This window comes from Pleurodeles waltl, chromosome 4_2 (assembly GCF_031143425.1).
Source record: "Pleurodeles waltl isolate 20211129_DDA chromosome 4_2, aPleWal1.hap1.20221129, whole genome shotgun sequence".
Classification (NCBI taxonomy): domain Eukaryota; kingdom Metazoa; phylum Chordata; class Amphibia; order Caudata; family Salamandridae; genus Pleurodeles; species Pleurodeles waltl.
Genome location: NC_090443.1, coordinates 100528869 through 100552932, shown reverse-complemented (window position 1 = coordinate 100552932; position 24064 = coordinate 100528869). Strand labels below are relative to the sequence as shown.

The window sequence follows — 24064 nt, the reverse complement described above, 5'->3', positions numbered from 1 at the left end:
CTACTCCAATATCAAGTAGAGATGGAGCTGGAGCCCCCTACTAGTGCAGGAGAGCTGCATCAGTACCTTTGACATTCAAGAGATGAGGCATCTGCAGTTGGGTAGAGTATACACCTGAATGTTTGTTACCAAATGTAAGTAACTTTTTCTTCTTCCATCATTGACAGGGACTCTGAGTCTTCTCTCATAACCTCTTGACCAATGGCATCCATTAACCTTTTTACAGGCACTATTTGTCTCATTGTCATCATTCTAATGCATCCAAATAGTCTGTGGCGGTACTACTGTCCTAGGTAGGAAGGAAGGATGGCGATCAAAAACAGGATGATGAGAAACAGATCGTACAGCATGTTGGAGCCTTCTTCAACAAAGGTTAAGGGTCACGATAATGAGGATGACATCCACTGGACTTTTTAGATTTACACAATTAACTTGTGCAACTTTAATTGGAAGAACAATTAAACCAAAGTTATACCTTATGTATGGACAATTCCAGAGAGCCACCTATTTTACCTCTTCACAGAGATGATGGACAATGTAACCGTCCCCGCATACCAATGTTTAGCTTCCACTAGACCCATGAACAACCCTCCAATGTATAGTTGAAAATATCAATCTGAGGTTTCCAGCTCCAAACCTCCTTCAGGGCACATTTCACCTGCTACAGGGCTGCATCTACCCTTGCTTAATTTGTTGCTCCTCCTCAGTAGAAATTACAACCTGGGCTGCATCCTTCTTCACCACCTACATTGACTGACTTAGGTTTGTCTCAAAACTAGCAATTGGAGCATTCAGAAAATGAGGTCATACATATTCTCCACCAGGTGCACACAGTCTCACCCTGAAAAACTGAAACATTGACCTTCTTTTTGTTTTTTGTTTTTAAATAAAGACCATCTTTTTTTGGATCACTTTGTGGAAGGTCTGACACAAATGAAAAGTCTAACTTCAGCTAGTCTTTCAAGGCTAGAAAAGAACAGAAGGCTTGAGACACATCACCTTTTAAATCAAGCAGTGACAGATCATATCAGTTGTATCCGATCGGTAGTCCAGAAATCAGTCTTCTTTGTGATATTTATCAGCTGTTGTAGTGTACAAAGGATCTCCGTGGACAAGAAGGGCAACCAGATGGCTGCCATCTCTGTCAAGATTGCCAACATCTTAGGCAATTTATTAAGCTAAGGCAAGCAAGTTGGGAATGAAGTCCCCCTTTTATGAAAAAACTGCCAGAGAAGAAAAATGTAGGAAAACACTATTTAGATGAAGGACTATTAATCACTCTTCACATTCTCTTTTTCATCATGGAAGATAACATCCTAGCATCCATAGACTCAAATGATTCTTACTTTCAATCCACACGTGCCTCCGAAATTACCTAATCTTCATAGTATACTGTTAAGATTTCTACCTTTGCTGCCTCTTGGATATTGAGCAGGTACATGACACCAATGGCAGCTTACCTAAATAAGTAGGATCTGACGGGGAGCCTGTATCTTGATGATTAGCTTATTATGGCAAACTCTGTGCCAAGGTGCACCAGGTAGTGCAACCACTATACTCCTGATATCAGTGTTTGATCTTGTTCTCAACATCAAGAAGTCCATTCTGCAACATTCAAAAGACATAATCTTTCCGGACCCTAGGGTTGCTACATTTGAAGTGTACACTTTCACAGAAAGAGAGAATAAACTCATGTTCCTGGGTTCTCATATTTAATTCTTGACAGTATCTGTCAGAAAGCTCAAACAATATTGGGCTGTAGGCCTTCCCACATTCTGTTTGACCTACTATACTGCCTCCACATGTTGCCTTTCACAAAGAAACTAAACATGTTGTAGTAGCAAGCCAGTAAGGATGTAAATTATCTCACCATGGCCACTCTGCATTTGTGGAAAGAACTCCAGTGGTGGCTGAAGAGTGACCAGATATTTAGAAGCCATTCACTCCCCAAGTCTTCTGACAATGGATACTTACCTAACAATATGGAAAAATCACCTGCAGAACATACTTATCAGTGTTTTATGAAGCTACATAAAAGCCAAAAAGAAACATCAGTCTGTTCAAACTCAAGGATATGAGGTTAGCCCTCAAGACACTCTTCCGATAGATGAATAGTTTGCATGAATGACCATGTATAACATCCAGCAAATTGGAGGAGCAAGGTCTATTCTGTTGTCTTTGAAAGCAGCTGTACAAATGTACTGAACGAATAGCAATTCATCTATACAAATAGGTAAACTATTTCCCTCATATTTCAGCACTGGAAAACCCCATATTAGGAACTGTTCGGTCCGGACCAGAACACAGCATCCTTTGTTCACCAACATATTTGCATGTTTGGACTCTAAGGTAGAGATTTTTCAATGAAGTGGTTTTGGCAACTGTTTTTGTTTTTCCTGCTCTGCTCATCCTCATTGTATTGTACAGAATGAAGAGCAAACCATAGTATTATCCTAGATGAGACTACAGTGGTTTTAGTAACCAAACCATTGCAAGCCAGACCTTTTTCTGTTATCACTGAACAAAGGACAGGTTATTCGTTAGAGCCTGCAATTTGCACTGCACAGCCTGGCTGCTCAGTTCATAAGAGTTTGACATATTGCACCTCTGGACAATTGTAACAGGTACTGTGGGCAGATAGGGTACCTTCTACTCGGTAATGAAAAGAAGGTGTGATTGCTCCCATTCACAAAGTCTGAATCCATTTCAGTTCTTGCACTTCTACCTCATCTAGCTAGACCTGGACTCAAATACTCAGAGTGCCGTAACTTTCCATTTCAGGTCACTTGAAGAAACCAAATTGTCCATCCTTAGTATTTTTCAGAATACAGAGGTCATAAAAAGACTTCTTTTGTTTTCCCAAATTAGTGTGTTTCACTACATCATGAGATTTCAAAAGAGAGCTATCCAACATAATGTTGGCAATTTCCAAATACGTCTATTTGGACTCCAATCAACATCTGGGAGAATGCTTTCTTATTGGCCATCAGTTCAGTTGGGTAATGGGTGGCGTGGGAGTTTCAGTTGGTCTTTCTTGCATTCTTATAAGGCCATGGTTTCTTTCAGAGCTAATCTTTGATTTGTTCCCAGAGTACTGCCTTCATTTAATTTAAATATAAATCAAAACATCAAATAACATACATTTTGTCTGAAAACTGAAAGTGAGCTATACTCACTTTGCATCAGATGTCTGAAATCCTGCTGGCTCAACTACAGACTTGCCAATCTGACAAGATGCATTGTTATGCCTTGCCCTACAGTTACGTACGGTATAGTCACCAGAATTGATGGTGTTATTGGTTCAGATGCAGAGAGCATAAACAATAAATCAATGTGCAAAAAATGAATTTAAATGACATAAAATATACAGAATGTCTTATGTTTTACATCCATAAACTCCCCAAATGTCTAATGGGAATCCTGAGCAAATTTTTTTTTTTTTTTTAAATGAAGTCACACTTAGTTTTCAAAATATTATAGCCAAAATCTACTTTCAGTTTCACTTCTATTTCTAGTAGTATTTTTTACTGTCATGCTTACTCATTTAACCACAAGTGCTGAATCCTACGTTTATTGCAAAGCTTTACTCTCTGTAATGTGGTGGCAAAAATGCCATTACGTAAAGCTGTACAATTATTTAATTACAGGAAGTTTGCTGATACAATTTCCTGTGATCTTCTTGCTGTTCTTATTTTTGAGAGATGGCATGTTCTACTCAAATGGTTTATTTTTCTTGTTTAACTAGTTTTTACATTTGTCAACGAGCATATTGAGAAACTAGGATTATCATTTCAAGCAAGTCGAATTAAACCTACCACAGTTTGTCCAATTACAGTAAGATATTATATGTTAATTATCCTAAAATTCCTTATTGAGCTGTCTGTGGCTTAAAATTACTATGACCATTTGCTATTTTTAATAGTGAATCAGAAGGCCCTCATCTTAGCCTTTTTGGATTTTTTAAATAAAATATTTGTTATCAATTTGTTTTCCCTTTAGAGCAGGATTTTGTCTGTCTTATTGGCTTCCACTTGTGGTGATGGAAGAGCAATTGTAGTCAATCCATTGCAGTTTATTCACGTCCAGTAGCACAATATGGTGTCTAAAACATTCTGCATGTTATGACCACTTGCCATATTTCTGTTATATATGTTAATGTTATTAAGATGAGAGCCCCGTCTCATGATTTCTAGAAATGAAAATCCTGTTGTCAGTATTTAACAAGATGTAATGAAGGTGGTCTGAAATGTAGGTATGCAGAACAAAATTCCCTTGCTTTGTCACTGTTAAACTGACTGGCTTGGTTTACCATGTGGCCATTTTTTGAGTCGGCAAGAGACCCTGAAAAATGTATACACCGTATTTGTGTTTGCACACACATTAGGTTAGTTAGGTTACATAAATTTTTATCTAAGCATGATAATTTATCTGAAGAAATTATACAGTGGTTACTTTAGTTAGGCTAGGAAAAAAATCTGTTTTCAAGGTTTGATATTTTGCTAATTTCCCCAGGGAAATCAATAATTGAAATCTACCAAACAGTGTATGCACATGAAGTGATTGTATTAACTTCTGAAGGTTTCAACTTGTTTTGTTTGTTTTATATGGGTAAATGTGCCTTTGTATATTTTTGAATAAGTGTTCATGTGTTTTTTGTAATGGGAGCTGCTGTCCTTAGCCTGGGTGACATGATCAAACATATAATGAAATAGAAATGGACTAGTAAAAATCAAAAGAAATGTTGTTGATATATGTATTTGGCATGTTTAAATGGTGACATAATTGATTACAGCCTGGCTTAATGTTATCAAGTTGTTTTGGAACTTTGTCATGTTGGGATCCCAAACCATACTTTTTAGCAAAATTGAAGAACAACTAGAGGATTACCACTGGTCATTGTGAATATCCACTGATCTGCCTATGCTTTATGCATTCTCTTGTGCTGAAAGTTGTGCCTAACATATGTTTCGATTGAGTGACAATCTCTGGAATGTTTGTAAGCACAATTTAGTTTTTTTGTATACAGTGTTTTACACCCCTTTTAATCGTGATGGATTTAGGACAGATTGTCATTTTATTCAAGAATCCCTTCCTTTTGGTTGACAAGTGCAACCTATTGAATGCCACAAGTTAAAAGGCAGGTGATCAAATCCTAAGCAAAGGAAACTTCAGAGACCTTTGATCAACTTGCTTAGCTTGTCTTTCATTGATCAGCCATGGAGAGCAACAGCAAGTTTGTCTCAAGTTGGTTGTCTACTTGAACTGTTCTAATAAGTCTAAGTTGTAGGTGACAAGAACATATTCATGTTTCTTGAAATTTTCATCTCTTAGGTATCAGCAAAGTCCTGTAATCCCTGCACAAAGTAAGGATTATAATTTTTTAAAATTTAGTTTTATGATCCATTCTTCATCAGTTATTAAGTTGATCTCCTGACACTGTGGTCTGTTATCCTGCTAGCCTTATAAATGCTCAGTCATCCTAATTCTGGGTTGAAGTGTCATGAGTATGTCTGAATTTTGTCACTTTGCAAGACTTTGAGGTCTCCTATTCAAATCATTGTTTATCAGATTTTACTGAGTACATACTCGCAAGCTCTATCACTCTGTATTTTTGTCTCATTTGTTAGTTTGTCAATCTACAGACCAAATGGGTCCCAAATCTTCTGAATTTTACAAAGCATCATTTCCCGGACTTTGTTTCTTAACATTGCTTGTCACTCATTCTGATTGTTTAGGGCACAGCTGTAATGTACCTCTTCACACATCTCCTTCAATTTTGTAACCTGGAAAGACAACTTTGGAGCCATTTCCAGTGTTACTGTCAAATTCACAGATTCATAAAAAGTCGTCATTGCTGTGTCTTAATAGTGAAACCAGCTTTTAACCCTTACTTATTTAACACTCAGAAGGGTAGGTTTGTTATAACCTGTACTTTCATATTTCACTTCATGTAATACTTCTCTTGTTTCTAAGACTTGTCAATAACTGATGTTACTATTTCCCTATAAATTGGTATTCCTTTAACTGATTAGGAAAATTTAGAAGGCTGAATTCACTTTGGTGGATTCACAGATCAGCAGCAATCGATTAACTCTGTGAGCTACCTTTGTAGTTAAAAAGTTCCTTGCTTTAAGTTGGAGACTTTGAGGCTTTAACTGACTACACACTTCATCAGTTTTGCTTCTTCCAACACATCATTCAACTGCCTCAGTAATGTTTGAAAGAGAACATCTGTGTTTTCTACAGCACCACCTGCTACATGTAAGGTCTGGGACCAAGCTTGCCTCTTAAAGAAGCTAAATACTAAAAGTACATCATATCACATCTTATAGCAAGCATGCCACCAATATTCTTTAGATTCACACCAATTTAGGGCTTGCTGTGAACTGGAATAGAACTAAAATTTTCATTCATTAATCTAAAAGGGCACAAGTGATTGGGATGCAAATGGCTCCTCCACAGGTACTCCTGTTTGTCCAATAAACTCCAATTTAAGCTGAGTGATACATTTTATAACACATTGTAATGAATTGATTGCTCATAAAACATTTCTTCAGCAAGTTAACATTGAAACACTCAAAGGCATCTAATTGTAGATAAGTCGCTACGGTGGAGTCCTCAGAAGGAGGGTTTTTGGATGTTTTCCACCACCATATTTTTCCTAAGAATTTTACATTTTAAAGGAAATTTAATTTCAATCCATTCTTTGATAGAAATAAGAACTTTTTTTTAATTTTTTAGGTATAATTGTGAAATGGTACCTCTGTGGTTTACTCAAAATAGTGTTTGTGAATGTAGCCAATATTTTTGAAGCACAATTTAGCAAATGAATTACAAAGCACTAAGATTTAAAGCCCATTAGGAATTGGAACTTTGCATTTGCCAGATACCTACTGTTTTTCTGTCACCCATCTACTTGTTATATCCCTTTCACAATAAGTTTGACTAGAAAGCAATTGTTTGTTTGACATAAGCACATTGTATTGATGAGCTGGAGAAACATTTTTGTGCGATAGACTAAGGTGCCTACCTAAAACATTATGACGCAGATAAAATACTTCTCTTTTGGATCCTGTCTTGAGAAGTAACATATGTGAAAGATATTCTGCTGTGTATCTCATAATACTGCCCTTGCTCAAAGAGAAATGTAGCAGAAGAAACAGTGCCTCGCATGGATAGGTTGAAAGTAAAGCCTCCCATTAAACTGCCCAAAATAAATAATCCAATTCAAGCTTAAGGGAGTGCCTCCCCTGCCCCTAATTTCTGAAGCAGTCAAATGAAGCCGCTCTATAGCACCTCCCTCGAGACTCCCACCCATGCCATACTAAGCAGTTTGAGGTCAGACCGTCTCAAGAGATCAGTGATTCTTGCTGGCCACACTCTAAGAGATAATGGAAGAGAATGGCTCTCTGCTGGTATCTTGAGAATAGGGTGGGTGAGGCGCGGAGGCTGTTAGAAATCAACTGCTGTATTGGTCATGTTGTTTCAAGTACATTTAATTGTAAGTGCTATGCAGACCCGGTAGATCACATGTAACAGAAACTTATGCTGTGCATAATATTTTCACCAGATTAGTCGCACATTCTTTCTAGAAATCCTCTGACCTAAATTAAAAAGAATATGGGCCAATATTCTTTCAGCTTCTAGAAGCGGCTTTCCCACAGCCTTCAGTTTGTGTTACTGAAAACAGCCTTTCCCATCTGAAAGGGTTCTTTTTCCATATCCTTTCTGACTTGCAGGAATTTAGCTTACTTTGGGATTAATCCAAGGATACAAGCTACTTAATGTTTCATCTAAAGATACCCTTTCCTCTCAATTTTCTTGGACCTCCCACTTGCTCCATCAATAATACACAAATTATAAGTCAGACTTTTCTATGGTAACATTGACTTTTAGAGCGTAGTAGTTTCTGGTTAGCCAATGGGGGATATTTCACCACCTGGAAAAGGCTAGCAAATGTCAGTGCATTGGCTGAAACATTAATGGCCACCTAGATCCAGAGGCAATCACAAAACGAATTAATGTCGAAGGCGCTGCTTTAATGTGCAACTTCTGTTTACTGGGAACTTGTACTCTTGCTACTAAAATTATAAAGCTCTGTAAACACAGGTGCAGAATAGATGTTTTTGTATTCAAACTGTCCTATGTAATGTAAGTACTTAACCATATTTTGAGCTTTAGTTTAGCAATATAATTGCTAACAAGTTAGACATTCTGAACTATCTGTTTGAATGGTTACTAGCCCGATATTCAATTTTTCGTAGAGTACCTTAGTTTAGTTGGAGCAACTTCTGGGCAGAACAGTGGACAGCCGGTGCGTTTTTTGGTCACATTCTCCAGTCGTTTCATGATTATGGTATTCATTTTGCTAAAAACAATATGGTGGTTATATCAGAATCCCTACTACTGTATTATTCAAATGTTGAAGGTAATGTGAGAAAATTGTTACAGGTAAGTGTCTTGTGTAGTTGTGCGGTTACCAGGTTTAAATATGCCTTTTTGCCTTTCATTTTCGATTTTTAAACAGTATTAGATTTTTTAGAACATCTGGGTATTTCTAATTGTCATACATCTGTCAAACCATGCCTTCATATTTAAAATTATACTAACTGTCTTGCACAAAACGAGAACGGGTGTATTGCATATAAAGATATGCTTAACGACTCTGCATCTACCAGCAAATATGTAGCCTTTTCTGTTTACCTTTTTTTTTCTTAAGCCAAGCTATGTCTGGCATTGCAAAGAAATAATTTTGTGGAAGACCCTGTACCATTTGTTGACAAGAGGAACACGTTTTTGCTATGAAATATTTTTTTGTTGCTAGAGGTTATCAAACAGTGCTTTTTAACGTTGGGTAAACTCTGAGAAACTGTTGTTTAGTTGCTTATAATTTCAAGGAAGCCCTGTTCCCCGATATGCCACTGTACAAACACAGCCTTGATTATAGCTGCAGCCAGAAGTATGATCGTGTCTCCGCTGAAGAAGTTAATCGCAAGGGGTCTGTACAGTGTGTATTCATCCGTATTCTTTCTCACAGGTATCTTTAATGGGTCTGGCTTAATTTAATGGGAGCTGCTTGGACCTGCAGACAGTAAAGGGTGAGGGTAAGGTTCTTGTCATCTGTTTGGGCTCCTTTTTCGGCAGACCCTCCCTTTCTTGTCTGTGTCTCTCTGGTCTCTCTTACATATTGTTCCCCTTTGTTTTTTCTTGTGCTTCTCTCAACTGCATATTTCCTTCCAGGTTGATTCAGCCAAGTGTTGTGTGCCACTGAGGCTCTGAGGTTTGAAATCAGGCTGTGACATCCGTGCCAGGGCTCGATTCTAACACACTGGAACCTTTCTTTTGCTTCTCTGTTTCCGTATAGGTCTCTATAGTGAGCCTTGTAGCTAATGCCCTGGGCTTCTCGGAACTAGGTGCCATTAAGTCCCTTAGGACACTAAGAGCTTTGAGACCCCTAAGAGCCTTGTCACGATTTGAAGGGATGAGGGTAAGATGCCATGTGCAGCTGATCCTTCTGCATGCCTATGGAATAGTTTAAGCATGCTAGAACTGATCAAACTGGATTGAAAGACAGAATCACGATGCAGCTGCTGACTTGATCCCTTCTCCTTGGTTTCTTTGTTTCTGTTTTTACTCCCTTGACGTATGAGAAAGGGAGACATATTCAGCTGCCTCATCACATTGTTTTTGGCCCAAAACGACATGCCATTCGTTGACGTAAAACATTGGCTGTTCTCATTTGGCCTGGCTTGTACCTCTAGCATTTGAGAGGATTTCCTTGCTGTAATATTTAGTGAGAATCACCAGGTGCTAAGAAGAAGAATTTAAACTGCACATTGATGATGCTTTTAGACAAGTGGGTGAGTTCTTGGTGAAAATTAAAGTAAGAGGAACATTTCTTATGCAATTTGAAAAGGGAGAGGGTGGGCTTAAGAAAGGGGTCGTTCGATATTTCAAAGGAAGATTAATTGAATGTCTGACATTTAAACTGCAAACCTCTTTGGATTAATTCCTCTTCTTGCACCTTGTTGTTCTCAGTCCAGTCCTCTAGTGACTGGTGACCTTGTCTGATAGTGAAGCGTTCCTTTCTGATTTCTCCCTATTTCACCATGCTTTATGGTACCCTGTCTTGTCACTCTGAAATTACTGTTATTATTCTCGTTTTGAAAATGAACAGCCTAACTATTGAATGCCACTAATTAAATGCATCCCAAGATTCGCTCTTTACAATGTTTACTAAGCTTGATTGCATGGAAACCCCTTCACTGCTAGGAGCTCAATGCATTCCTAGGCGTATCATGACATACGTACATCATAAGGTCTGAAAGGGTCACCATTAGATTTGTCTGCTTGCACTAAATTTGTTGGCTTATTTATAAAAGCACCCTTGTTTGTTTAATATATGTAATGAATGTCGAATAAAAAAATGCAGGGTATCCTTTTTTGTTAATAACTTTCACTCAGACGCAATGATAGCAACATATTGAACTAAAACAAAGGAAAACTGAAACATGGGCTTGTTTATTGGTTAAATGATCCAAGCAAGATGGTTAGGACCAAAAGTCAGCAAGAAATAGCTGAAAGACTTATATTTGTCAGAGGATTTAACTTAGCCAAAATAATTAACTGTAAATTAAGAAACCATTCTAAACGGAGGTGAAGCAAACGCTAGAGAAAGGTAACAAGCAAGTTTTAAAATTATTATGTGTATGAGATGTGAGAAGTTCAGTACTGCAGAGGAAGAAGGAAAATTGTTGAAAATCGAAAGAGACACTAGCGAAAAGGCAAGGTTGTATGTTTGTCTGTGAGAGAACACTAGAGGTTTACAGTAAATATGGTTGTGCTCACCAGCCCTAGGTTTACAGGTGTTTAAGCAAAAGAACAGTGAATATCGCTGCTTGTGGTGAGGCCTTATTTTACCCTCACTTGTAATGGACTCTGCTGTTCCCAAGAGGAGCTTCAGATCAGAGCTCTTATTATTAAGATGCACTTGAGGCTAATTCTTTTATTTGGTATCAGGAAAACATTTCTAGAAACTTTTTAAGTAGTGGAAGTTTTATTGGCTAATCGGATGTGTGCTGTGAAGTTTCTTGGATCAGGTAATAGGGTTGGGTCTTTCTGCCTCAAACCACACTCCTGTTCAAATGTGGGGTCTTCAATCAGGTGAAGGCTTGTCTTTCACACCTGCTGATAAATTAATGTGTGCCATGGTGGTCATGCTTGATTTGTACTTCTAAAGTAGTAAAGCACTGAGTGTAGAAGATGGCTGTTATCTTGTTTAGAAGGACCTAGGCATTAGTTGCGCTGAGGAGACTCCTCACTAAATTGTTACCTTTGGCACAATCTTGTATTGAGAGTATTTTTATTGCAAAACGTTCAGATTGTTGAGTAGAAGAGAATATCTAGAACCTTTTTATGGCACGCAGTTCAGATTTTATTTTCCAGCTTAAATGTTCTTTCTTATTGTGGTGATATAAGGATAATACCCCCTTCAATTTGTTTCCACCCTTTGATCAGTGATGCCTTGGGGGCACTGTACTTTTACATACCGCAAGGACATTACTCAAATCAAAGGGTTTCTTGGTAAATAGGGACACGTCAGAGACTATTTTACTGACCACTGACTGGCTGTCTGGGAGATCCAAAAATGCTACTTTTAACTTTTCCAGAAGAGCTTTTTATTTTTACTTTCAGAAACAGTTACACTTTGGGTTTGAGATATCAGTTGTGCATGCTTGCTTGCCTTTGTCTTTTTTTTGCTATTGCAACGATTGTCCACACCTGAATTTGAACCCCCAAACAAATTGTGGGGGGGGGTGCAATCTGGTACCTCTAACCCAGAGACAGGCTTATGCTGGTTTTTAACCTGGAACTGTAGCACTTCTTGGAAGTCGGCTAAAGCCAAACATTATAGAAACAATAAGGTTCTATTGTACCGTAAAAGTTCCACTATAATCCTTTAATTAGGAAAATGTTCTGCAGGCTTTTGGCCATCGGAGTGGCAAATTTGAAATTGTATGTGAAGAGACTTTTGTAACATCTACCAAACTACAAAGCAATGCCTTTGAGATTTAACTCCTCCTTCATTAACATCCTTGTCAGGGACAAGCACCTTGCGTGACAACAGTCTCCTATAAGTGCTAGCCTGCGTATCTCTAGCAAAGGGGATTAAGGTGCCCCTGGGGTGGAAATGCTTCAGAAAACTTTTGAATTATGAACTTAGTCTTGCAGTTGATAGGATAAAAAATGTAGACTTCTCAAAGGGGCACACAGGGCCTCATCCAAGCAGAAATATTTTTTAAAAACTCCATTGTCACTCTGAAAACTAAATGTTATCAAATGTAAAATGAAGATCCTGTCAAGGTGTCTTGAGAGTATAATCAGTGGTCCCTGATGTATTTTGCTCTCCCCTAAAGGAAGGAATGTATATGTGCCCTGTATTTTACAATTAGACAGTTTTGGCATCATTTAGCCACGGGAAATGAATGGAAAGCTAGGGTCACTCTTTAGTGAGCCTGGGAACAGGAAAAAGTGAATAGAATTCTTCTAAAGCTGCCCACCCAACAACATCCCTCCATAGATGAGGCTTGCTCGACTACAAAAAGGAGCATCAAACTTGTGTCTTCAGGGGCGCTCGTTTTCATCAATAAGGAGGCCTGTCAGCACCCTACTACTTCTGGGACTGAACCAAAAGGAAACTGCTTTGTCCCTCTTGTCATCCTCTTTTGTTCTGGGTCTTGTGTCATTTCCTACCTTCTTACCTTATACATCACTCATATTCCTTAGCAGTGTTCACTCAGTATGTTTTAGTATTTACATAAGTTCATACAAATTTCTTTAGTCTTCAGCAGTGATTTTCCTAACTCGAGTTAAATCTGAATTCTAATTATCAGACCACAAATATGGAAGAGATGTGGACTAAATATCCTCAATATCCTTGTGAGAGCACTACCTTCAGACTAAAATTTTGAATTACAGTTTGACAATTTAAGAATAAACTATGAGATGGCAACCATAATCCTTTGATAGCAGTAGCTACAGTAAAGGATTATATAGGCTCACTCTACTACTCCATGCTGGGGGAGAGCTTTTTGGACAGTCAATTGAAAAAGTAACCCCTCCTGGAATGTAGGTTGGATTGTGAATGACTGGGGACAGCACTTTTATCTATGGAATGTATTATACAGAACTTTGTGTTTATTGGGCAAAGTTGTTGATATATCAAGGTTATTTCTTCAGTGCCTTATGTTTTGTCAAAGTGATAGATCTGGCATGGCTGTCTTGCCTGTGAGGCCACGTGAAAGTAAAGAGTTGAATGAAGGCACTGAAAGGATGTGAACACTATACCTTGTCATAAGGATGTACCAATAGAAATGTCTAAACAAGTACTATATCTTGCCTGTTTTTCAGCTGCATTTATCCTTTATTTGGTCTTAGTTTGTATCAGGGTTCCTTGTCAAATTGCAAAAAAAAGTTTTCCACAAGTGGTACTTTTGAGTTAAAGACTGCAGCCTTTCTGTGTGCTGCATTCAGATCCCATACTTGCAGGATAGCCTTTGTATGCTTGATACCCTTTATGCATTTTATCATTAGACTAAAACTGACAGTTTCACCCATTGGTATTTGACATCTGCCCAGTATAGTATTGAAGGTTGTAATAAACAGTGGCTGTGCTTAAGCAGATTTCAGTAAATGTCTTTGATGTTAGTAATACAAGTTGTTCTCAGAGGGAACACACTGCGTGTGGAGATGTAATCTCTGATAACCAAAAACACAGAGAAGAGCGAAGCATTTAATCCATTTAGCATAAAAGAAGGCAAACTTGGCATAATCAGGCAAAGTCTTTCAAAAATTTAAATGTTGTTACATTATATTCCTACCTATCAGAAGATGCCTACTGAAGGTTCAATAGTGTGTCCGATCAGAATAGTTGATATTATATCGAGGGGTGGGTATTCTTGAAACTCATGAAGTTTCTACTTTAAGCTCATCATTTGTTGGGGGTGGTGAGGGAGGTGTTAACACAACTTACAATAAATGAGAACTAAATTATCTTACCTTCACCTAGATATACTTCAAACTATTGAAAATTGCATTTTTATCTCAACTAGGAAACAAGCCCCTGGGTGCACAGTGAGCAACAGCCCATTCCAAGTATTAATGAACATTTCCAGGAGCCTGCCTGTTCCAACTCCTCTCTACCTTATTAAAAATTAACGTGCAACTTAGTCTACTTGGATTTACTTGAACTTAATTCCTGGTTCAGATGATGAACAAACCCACTCATAGACTGGATTTCTTCATATCCAGATTTGCCTGAGTTTGTTGTAAGGAGCCTTGTTGCAAACACAAGGTGAATTGATGGAGCACAAGCAAAGTTCCTCTTCCTTACCCTCCCATTGTTGTAATAACAGTCCATATTTTTGTTTGCCAGTATGGTGTATGCTTTTGTGCAGTATGAGTCTTGTGCTAAGCGTTGTCCTTGTTTTGTTTTACTTGGCTACTTGCATAATTAATGACATTCACCCTTCTCAATACAAAGTCTAACTAAAGGGTTCCTGAAGAATTTGGACCATGGTTGCAATTTGTGAGCAAATAGGAAAATACACAAATGAATATTGTGAGGTGCATTGGAACAGTGTTACAAAGAAATTAGCAAAACCTATTGAAAGTCATTTCTTCAATATGACTGTAGCAGGCGATGACTTATTCTCATGAATTGGCATCATTCAATCTATTGTCAGGTTGAAGAAAGTACATTAAAATGCTTTTAAAGTTTGCTACATAATTATAAATTTTATTATTTGATTTGACTTCATAGTGGTCTGCACTTAAAGAGCTTGCATTGGTAAATGATTTGGAAGATGTGACAGTTATGTTGGAAATCATGCATGCATTTTTGTTGCCATTGCATAATATGTACATAAAAGCCATGTTCCCTCCTTCATATTCTGCACACGGACTGCAATTTAGCCATTCAATTATCAGGTATATAAAGAAGTATGGAGGGTTCTTACTATGTTTTTTTTTCTATCTGGCAATGCTAACCAAGTAAAATATTATGTTGCTATAATTCTTCCAAGGAGACCGGGTAAGGACTGTTAGATTCAACATTAGAGATTAAATGAAACAATTCTTTAATATACATTTGTTTGAATTCAAGAAAGTACAAGACTGCAATTTTCTGATAGCTTTCTTAAAGCACCTCAGACCTTGGAAGTTGTACAGAAAGTGCTGTTTAAACACCAAATCAATACAAAATAGCCTTCCTAATTTCTCAATGCTAGGTTAGTGTGTTTAGGCATTATTAATGGTATAACTTCTAATTTAGTACTGATGGTTATTAATAAAGAAGGGGAATAGTTTTTACATAACTCCTATTTATTCGTCTTTTTAAAAGTAGAAATGCATGAAGAAATGAGGGGTTGTGTAAAGAATAGGTTTTCTCTGCTAAATTTACCCCATCATCCAAAAATCTAATAGAAAATCTCCTCTTGAAATCGAAAATACAGCTAAGGTATAACCAATCACCCATTTTACAGCATGTAGTAATATTTCGTCTCGTAAGATTTACAGTTCATTCATAATTAACCTTTGTGTACAAAAATAAGTACAGACAATTGTCTCAAGGTAAAATAAACAGCATTCTTTAAAGTGCAAAATGATTAACAGAAGAAAGATTGGAATAAAAAAATAAGGAGGTGGATTGTGAAAGGAAGATCAATGAAGAGTGACAAGCAATGTGATTGGAGGCATTCATGTCATGGAAAGGAAGTGTGCATCCCCCTTTCTCCTCTTTTGAAGGCTGGAATTAATCAATGGCTAAAAACAGCTTTTCCTTCACTGCATACTGTTCCAAACCTAGAGTTTGTCTAGTCAATAGGCACTGGTTCTTCTGTTTTTGTTCACTTACGTTTCCTGAGACACAAGTCATTTTCACAGCTTCTTGTTGGTGCCTACCTGTTTGTTGATCACAAATGAAATGTATCTCCAGCCAACCAAGTTAAGATATTTTCCAGACTGTTCATGGTGCGGAAAATATATAAATATATATATATATATATATATATCTATCTATACACACACACACAGACTAATGTAAAGTCATTAAAATTGCATAACGTTAAAAAAAAAGAAATTTACTGAAAAAGCCAAGGTTGCAGGGATGTTAAAGTTATGAAATAGAATACACAGACATTGACTTAAAAATCAAAGGTTATAGGGACATTATAGGTTTTTCACGTTTTACTCACACAAAACCATAGAAATTCAGCAATGTTAGTTATGGTTACCACAAGTAACTAGAACTCATTCCATAAGGTAACTATAACTCATGGGAAACACACTTTTGTTTATTACCCTCCCCCCCCCCCCCCCCCCTTTTTTTTTTTCTCGGTCTCTGCTTGGCAGATCACCCCAAAACTTTCTAGGCACAACAAGATCCAACTTGACACTTTTTGGGGAAAATATCATGAAGATTTGTCAAACTGAGCCAAAGATATAGCTTAGTCAAAAAATACTTTTCCTATGGAAACTTGGTCCTAACTGTAACTAACTACTGGCGTCTGCCAGTAGGTTTGATTTTTATATATATATATATATATATATATATATATATATATATATATATATATATATATACACACATACATACACAGCCCCAGCCTAGAAGCATTAATGGTGTATGCTCAGGTATAATACCTGAATGAATAATGAAAAAGTCCTCTTGATTATAAAAGAGAGAGCACGCTTTAGTGATGTGGATTGTGAACAATTTATATCACTAAAGCGTGTGTGCACCTTCTCGTTTGACGTCAAGAGTAGGTTTTCATCAAATAAGCAGAGAGAAATAAGCACAGATAATTTTAGTGAAAATGTCTGGATTGACCTTTTTATTTTTAGTATATGATTCCATGGTATTAATTGAACAAAAATGGTCACAGTGAATTTGTTGGCCAACTATCTCTACTTTGGAATAAGGTTGTTTGCAGTTGCCTACAGTTGCCCTTTACACAACACAAAAGAAGGCATTATTTGTGGGTGAAAGTCAAAGCTCTTACAAAGAATGATTGCAATTTTATCAATGCAGATATACAGTTTTCTCTAATCTAAAACTATATCACAAAAATTCTGTAAACCGAATATGTTTAGAATTCTTTTAATAAGGTTGAACTTTATTGTCTTTATTCTTCTCACTGTAATGCTGTATTAGAACACTGGAATGGTAAGAGCGCCGATGAAGATTATGACTAGTATATGCCTGGAGCTCCAACACGGTTTCTCCCTTTTTAATTCAGAGCAGTCTACCATTAGTGGTTGGAATCTTCTAATGGCATTACAGCCCTTCTGCCTCTGCCTATACCAGTTATTAAAGGCCTATAACTCAGCTTCAGGGCTTCTAACAATGGGTAAAGCCCCCGGCAGCGATCTATAAGGCTATAATATGAGAGTTTTTTCATTTTGTTTGCCCCATCTTATCACATTTCTAACATAGTGATACTGTACCCCGTAGGAAAGTGGAATAAATCAAGTTTGCCACTGAAAATGGCACATGGTGTTCTAAACGTAGACCAAGCTTTTCTAAATTTTGGGCATGTGTGTGCAAAGCACATAAGCTACCACAGATGGCGGACCACAAACTTACTAAAATAAAAGACAGTATTTATCAAATTCAGGCAAGCACAGCCAACATAATTATATCACACCCAAGAAATGGAGCAATTCAGGAGAAGTTTCAAAACTGTATCTAGCAGATAAAATAAAGAAGGAAGAAAAAAGCATTTGTTACTCTGTGGCAGCAAACATTTGGGGGTGAAGGGTGGCCAGCACTTCAGTGGTTCAAGGAACGCAGGGGAGCGTGAATGGAAAGTATTTCTGATAAAATAAATAGGTCTGTGGGAGTAAGTCTTGAGAAAGTAAGTCACATATAGATGGTAAACTTATTAAATTCATGACTTAAGAAGATAAAATGTATGCATTTGAGCAAAAGTAAAAAATCGATGTAGCAGTCTGTTTTGTGCACACCTGGACAAGAGAACAATTTATTTTCCTTGCATGTAAAAATATAAAATTGTTTTACACTTTTAAAAAAAATCGCAAGCATATGCTTAAATTTTATGCTGTGGCCTATCTTGCACACATCACACAAGGTTCTAGCGGAAGATTGTTTCAAGCAAAATATGTCTTTAGGCTGCCGCAGTATACATCAGTTTAAAGTTCCTTCAACAGGTTTTCTGCTCAAATAAGTCTTATTGGAAAAAGATATGTGAAAAAAGCTACACCTTTAGAGAGAAATTTTATGTACAACCAACCATTGGGAATTATGCACGATTTTGCTTTTTTAACAAAATTTATATCAGGCCTAGTTGTAGGGCATAAGGCACAAATCTGAAGTGTGCATTAAGTGAGTAGAAAAAAAGAGGAGTATTAGAATCAGTGACTTATGATGAATTTTGAGAAGCTGATTGTTAACCCACACACAATATGTAGTGAAGTAATGAATCATAAAAGTTCCTATACCAAATAAGTTTTATCTTCCCCATACACAGAAAATACTAACACTGAACTTGCCTCATACTGCCAAAAAGATTTGGTAGTTGGGAAGAGATTGACAGCTGTAGAACAATCATTTGAACCCAAAAAGAAATTTAAGTAATTACATTTGTTATAGAGAAGAGAACAGTGAAATCTATTTAGGCCAGTGGGTATGATAAAAATAGATATTGGGAGGGTAATGGGTATTATCCGTGTAGGCTTTGATGAAGGTATTTAATATTATGTGATAGGAAGGAGAACACTCATGGGATGACAGAGTAGGAAACTAATTTAGACATTGGATGAATAACCAGTATTAGAGAGGTTTGGGCAGCTGAATTGATTCTCACCAGCGCGAGATGATCAATGCAGTGACACAAGGAACCCTTGTTTCCCTACAGCTTAACTCACAGGCGGCATTACAGAGGGCTTGGACATTAACCTATTCCTGCATGCAAATGATGCTAAAATTTGCTGCGTGGTTAATGCTCCAAAAGGCGATAAGACTCCTTAAGAAGTGGGGGAAATAAACTGGTTCTAGAGAGGGCAACTAAGGTTAAGTGTTTCCAAGTGCAAAGACTGCACATCAGATCCAGAAAGATAGGGGACGTTATAAGGTGGGCAGAGAGATTTTAAAGATTGCAAAGTTGGTTAAGATTTTCCAACAACCTAAAAGCTGCTCTTAATGGGAAAAAGCTGTGGGAAGAAGCAGCAAACTGGGTTGTGAGGAAACAGGTTGTATCTGAGATGTCTTCATCTGAAATACTGTTCTAGTGTTGAGGCCACATCTCCATTATGGAGCCATGTTTTGCAAGAAGAGCCTCTCAAACCTAAAATGGAGACAATCTAAGGAAGTTATAAATGGCAATTATAGACATTGAAAATCCTAAATGGAATAAATGAGCCAAACAAAGCAAGGATTTCAAACGAAGAAGTGAGTTGAGGCTGGAATGTGAGGATGCCGAAAGGAGGTGCAAGAATAACATGAGGATATAAATACGTGGAACATCTTACCGGAGGTGGTGGATAAAAAAAGAGAAAATTGCTATAATATATATTTAAAATTAATAATCATTAGTGCTACCACTTCGTGAAGGAAAATGTTTTCAGGTGTAAACATTTTATTTTTTTTCTAACATATGTTGCTTTTCCAAAGGAGGGAATGTGGCTTTTTCCCCACTGAGCCAGCATAAACTGCATGTTCCGCTTTTTGCCTGTGACAACTTGATTGGCCTGCATAGCACATAATGTCTATCATCAAGTCACTGTGTACTTCAAAGGGTAGGTAATTAAATGTGTTATGATGGCTTTTTTTTTCTTTTTTTTTAAACAGGGCGATTTGCTAAAGACCACATCCTGATATACTACACACTATATCTAGCTCATGATTCACCTAAACCAAATATATAGATAAACTAAAGCAAATCTAAATAATAGTAACTGTTAACATTTAGTGTTGATTCAGTTTTGTGTCTGCTGCAGATGGTATCCAGATTAACCTTTGACACTTAAGGGACTGATTTTGTGGGGGTAGGCATGCCTTACTCCTGAAGTAGGTCACGTTTTCTAGGAGTAAGTCACACCTATGTAAAAGCCAAAAACTTCTGGATGGAGTTTGAATTGGCCAAGCAATGCTTTTTCCTAGTTCTTTGTAGCAGATAACTTTAGACATAGATAGAACTGGTAGCTAATCATTAGTGGTCTTCAGCAATCCCTCTTCTTTATAAGAATAATAAATGGCGGCTTTCAAATCATCACTTATAACTTCACCTTCTTTTTCCCCTCCTGGAACAGGTGGTAGTGAATGCCTTGGTGGGGGCCATCCCTTCCATTATGAACGTGCTGCTGGTCTGCCTCATCTTTTGGCTGATTTTTAGCATCATGGGAGTTAACCTGTTTGCTGGGAAGTTTTATTACTGTTTTAATGAAACCGCAGAAGCACGTTTTGAAATAGAGGAGATTGAGAACGAGACCGAATGCATGAGATTGATTGAGACAAACCCAGAAGAAATCCGGTGGAAAAATGTTAAAATAAACTTCGACAATGTTGGAGCTGGATACCTGGCACTTCTTCAAATAGTAAGTTAACATTTGTTTCTGACAGTGTATTCTTTTTGGACCAGTATAGATTCTTGTTAATTATTAGTTTCATAAATTTAAATATGGGATAGGTTGGGACTGCAAATATGCTAAATAAGAGTTGATATTGAAGAGCAAACTTGGGCAGATGGATAGAACACATGCAAAGGAGAATGAAAATATTTAAAACATATGAGTTAGTGTTTCTTCGAAGGTATACAATTCCATGACGCATGCATTTGTGTTATCGTTTGTAGAAAAAAAATAGGGTTTTTAAATTCATAAAAGTTTAAGGTTTTATCGTATACTCTTCATGCGATTGGGTATTTTGTTTCGGTAACTGCTTCTGTGTTACAATGAAGCTTGGTTGAATGTCTGTGTCAAAAGGATGAACTCTGAGCATTTTAATGATATTTTTTAAACTTTTCATCCAATTGGTGTACCAGAAGACTAATGATCACAGATGATCACCTCAAAAGGCGTATCTGCTGCTTTCAGCTAGAACACAAGCCTACAAATTAAAACATTTGCAGAATGTTTTCAGAAGAACCTTTCAAGGACAAAGAAGGAAGCCTCTTTAGATGGCAATATCTCCTAGCATAAATAGACAGTTAATAGGCTTCAGAGGATGCACTCATCAGTGTAAAGCAAATGAAAGCATAACTCATTTGTAGGAGCACTTGACCTAAGGCCCTCACAAGTAATAAATATAAATACAATAAACTCAAAGATCACACAATTTAAAGTGCTTCATGTAAAGTGCTACATACATACTGCTCAAATGGACATTCAGTAGACTTAGATGTGTAAGCTCATTAGTATAAAGCAAATTAAAGGCACAGATCATTTGTAGGAGCATTTAACCTAGGGCCATCGCAATTAGTAAATTCAACTACAATAAGCTCAAAGAACACACAATTTAAAAAGCTTCATATAACGTTCTACATACAGACTGCTCATAATTATCTTTTGTGCAAAAGCTGTGCTATTGTTATCGTTCTCTCTAGCGGTGCATGTCCCCTTTCTGTAACTCCCAATGTTTGTGGCAATATACATTACCCTTTTCGTGGGTATCACATGGTAACTAGGCTAGTTAAAAACCCCTGCAATGGTGCTAAAGAAGTTAATACTTCCAGTTAGCAGATCAATATATGGTACAGCGCAAAGTGATTAAGCAGCTGCTAGTGCTTTACGTTTAACTGACCAGCCCAGAAATGTTGCCACAGCACATGCATATAGTAGTCTACGATCAGATTGTAAAATCTTTAGAGCCGTTAGACAATGAAAGAATGTCATAATTTCAATGGGATGACTACATCCTACCTGTGTTATATACGATAGCGTCTCCACTGATGAACTCATCAATAGACAACATTGGTAAACCCCATAGCCTGGTGGAAAGAACAGCAGAGAGATTTTGACTTTCATATGGCAGTCAAGACAAAATTACTATTTCCTATCTGACCTTAAAGAGCTGGCGATGCAGCACATAAATCCATCCCTCTAGTAGATCACATCTGACAGAAGGGAGTCAGGGTCATGTACACCCAGTGTTGCAGCAATGGTTCCTAGACTGGACAAGAAATGTAAAATTCCAGACAATTCACCAGATTGTCTTAGGCCAGACTTTGTTGTAATGTTCAACGGTAATCGTGAAACTGTAGGATACCCTGTCCTGAAGCACCCGATAGAGGAGGATGTATTTTGGATTTGTTGGGAAAGATTTTCAACAATGGCAGCAATATCCATCAGAGCTATCAATTGAATGGCGATTGTAGGCTAATGGCCAGTGGTGGTAAGTAATTGTCCTGCATCTGGACATGTTTCCAGACAGCAAAAAAACCAAGGCCATCCTACAAGAAGGATAAAGGGATTTCGACGTGATCAGTAAATCGGCCATGGATGTGGCAAATATTATTTTTCACCAGTTAGATGAAGGGGCTGCCCTTTTGAAGGCAAGAGCGGAGAAAAGCCACTTTGTTTAGGCCACATGTCCAAACAAAATCATGGGCATGCTGTTTGATAGAGAACTGCTTTTCAGAGAGCATGCTTACAACGCACCCCAGAATATTAAAACATAACAAACCGCAGGATCACTAGGATCATTACAACATTATTGAACTCTATTCTTTCGTGGCAGCAAAAATCCATTTCCATACTGTGGATAATATCATTTGTACTGACATTCATCATAGCAACCTCAACAGTATGGGCCATATTATACCCCTCAACAACAATCGCCATACAGACAGTCCCTTATCCCACCATACAGTAGAGCCTCATTGAAGCACAAAGACAAACAACACAGAGCTCAGCATGCTACATGTCATTCTCAAATTGCTTACTGTGAGAAGAGCCCTAAAATCATTTCTAACACTTACACAACACTCCCGGATGTAAATCCAGCAGACAATACCACAACAATATTTTATAGTAACAAACAGGAGGGAACACTCCCAGACACTGTCACTAGAATTGCATGAACTATGGCATTGGCCATTTCACCATCACATCCGGCTAGATGTAGAACAAGCAGGCTATCTCAGCAGAACTGTGGAAAATTGTCACAAGTGTGAACAGAAAGACAATATTCTGAACAAAGTGTTTGCTGCATGTCAAAAACCGGAAACAGATCTTTTGGCTACACCCAGCAACAAGAAATGTTGCTTCCATGCAAGCTGGTATCCCCAGCCAAACTCTGAGGTATGCCTTTTTGATGAGGTGATGCAGAATGTCTACTAATGCTTTTCTGCTGATTCTACTTCTGGCCAAAGTAATTGCCAAATGAAGATGGAGCCTGCATTCACATTCTCATAGTTCCCACATGGCCGAGACAGTACTGGTTTAAGGATCCTCCTCTTCTTGCAGAAGTATCACATATTCCACTAGGTTTGAGGGTAGACCTAATATCAAGATGTCAGGGCCAAATATTTTACCACAATCCACTGTCTCTAAGGTCGACAGCTTATTTCCTGAATCTCATGCGTTTTAGGACATAGGTCTCTCAGAGAAACATAGGAATGTCAGTACAATATAGAGCTTTATCACCTAATAAAACCTATGGTGCCAAATGGAGAAGGTTTTGTCTTTGTGCGCCTCCAAAGGTCTGCACCCCCCTTCCATGCGCAAGGCCACCAGATCTTACCTGATTTGTTAGAAATGGCTAGATCAAGTTAGGGCATGCTTCAATAAGAGTTAACGTTGCGGCAATCTCATTTTAAACGCTCCACAAGCGAACCATCGCTGTGGTCGTATAGGATCGTAAAATAAATTCTTAAAAGGTATATTCCCCCATCAAAGGCCCCACCAGTACCGTGGTATAGAAATAGTTTGTTTACCATTTGATGTCAGACCCTTCTGATCCATTATACAGATTGCATATAAAATCTCACATTGAAAATTGCAACGCTACTGGCAAATAAATCTGTGGCAAGAGGAAGTACAATCCAGG

General features: G+C 37.7%; 1 protein-coding gene across 5 annotated transcripts in view; it reads left to right on the top strand.

Moving 5' to 3' along the window:
• SCN8A (sodium voltage-gated channel alpha subunit 8) overlaps positions 1 to 24064 on the top strand; it is a 554114-nt gene that overhangs the window by 417921 nt on the left and 112129 nt on the right. For 4 of the 5 annotated variants that reach the window (XM_069230856.1, XM_069230860.1, XM_069230857.1 and 1 more), the window contains 2 exons: positions 9365 to 9487; positions 20329 to 20613. In XM_069230856.1, coding sequence (XP_069086957.1) covers positions 9365 to 9487; positions 20329 to 20613 — 408 coding nt within the window. The remainder of the gene's footprint in view (positions 1 to 9364; positions 9488 to 20328; positions 20614 to 24064) is intronic. The other variant, XM_069230858.1, reaches the window with a different exon arrangement.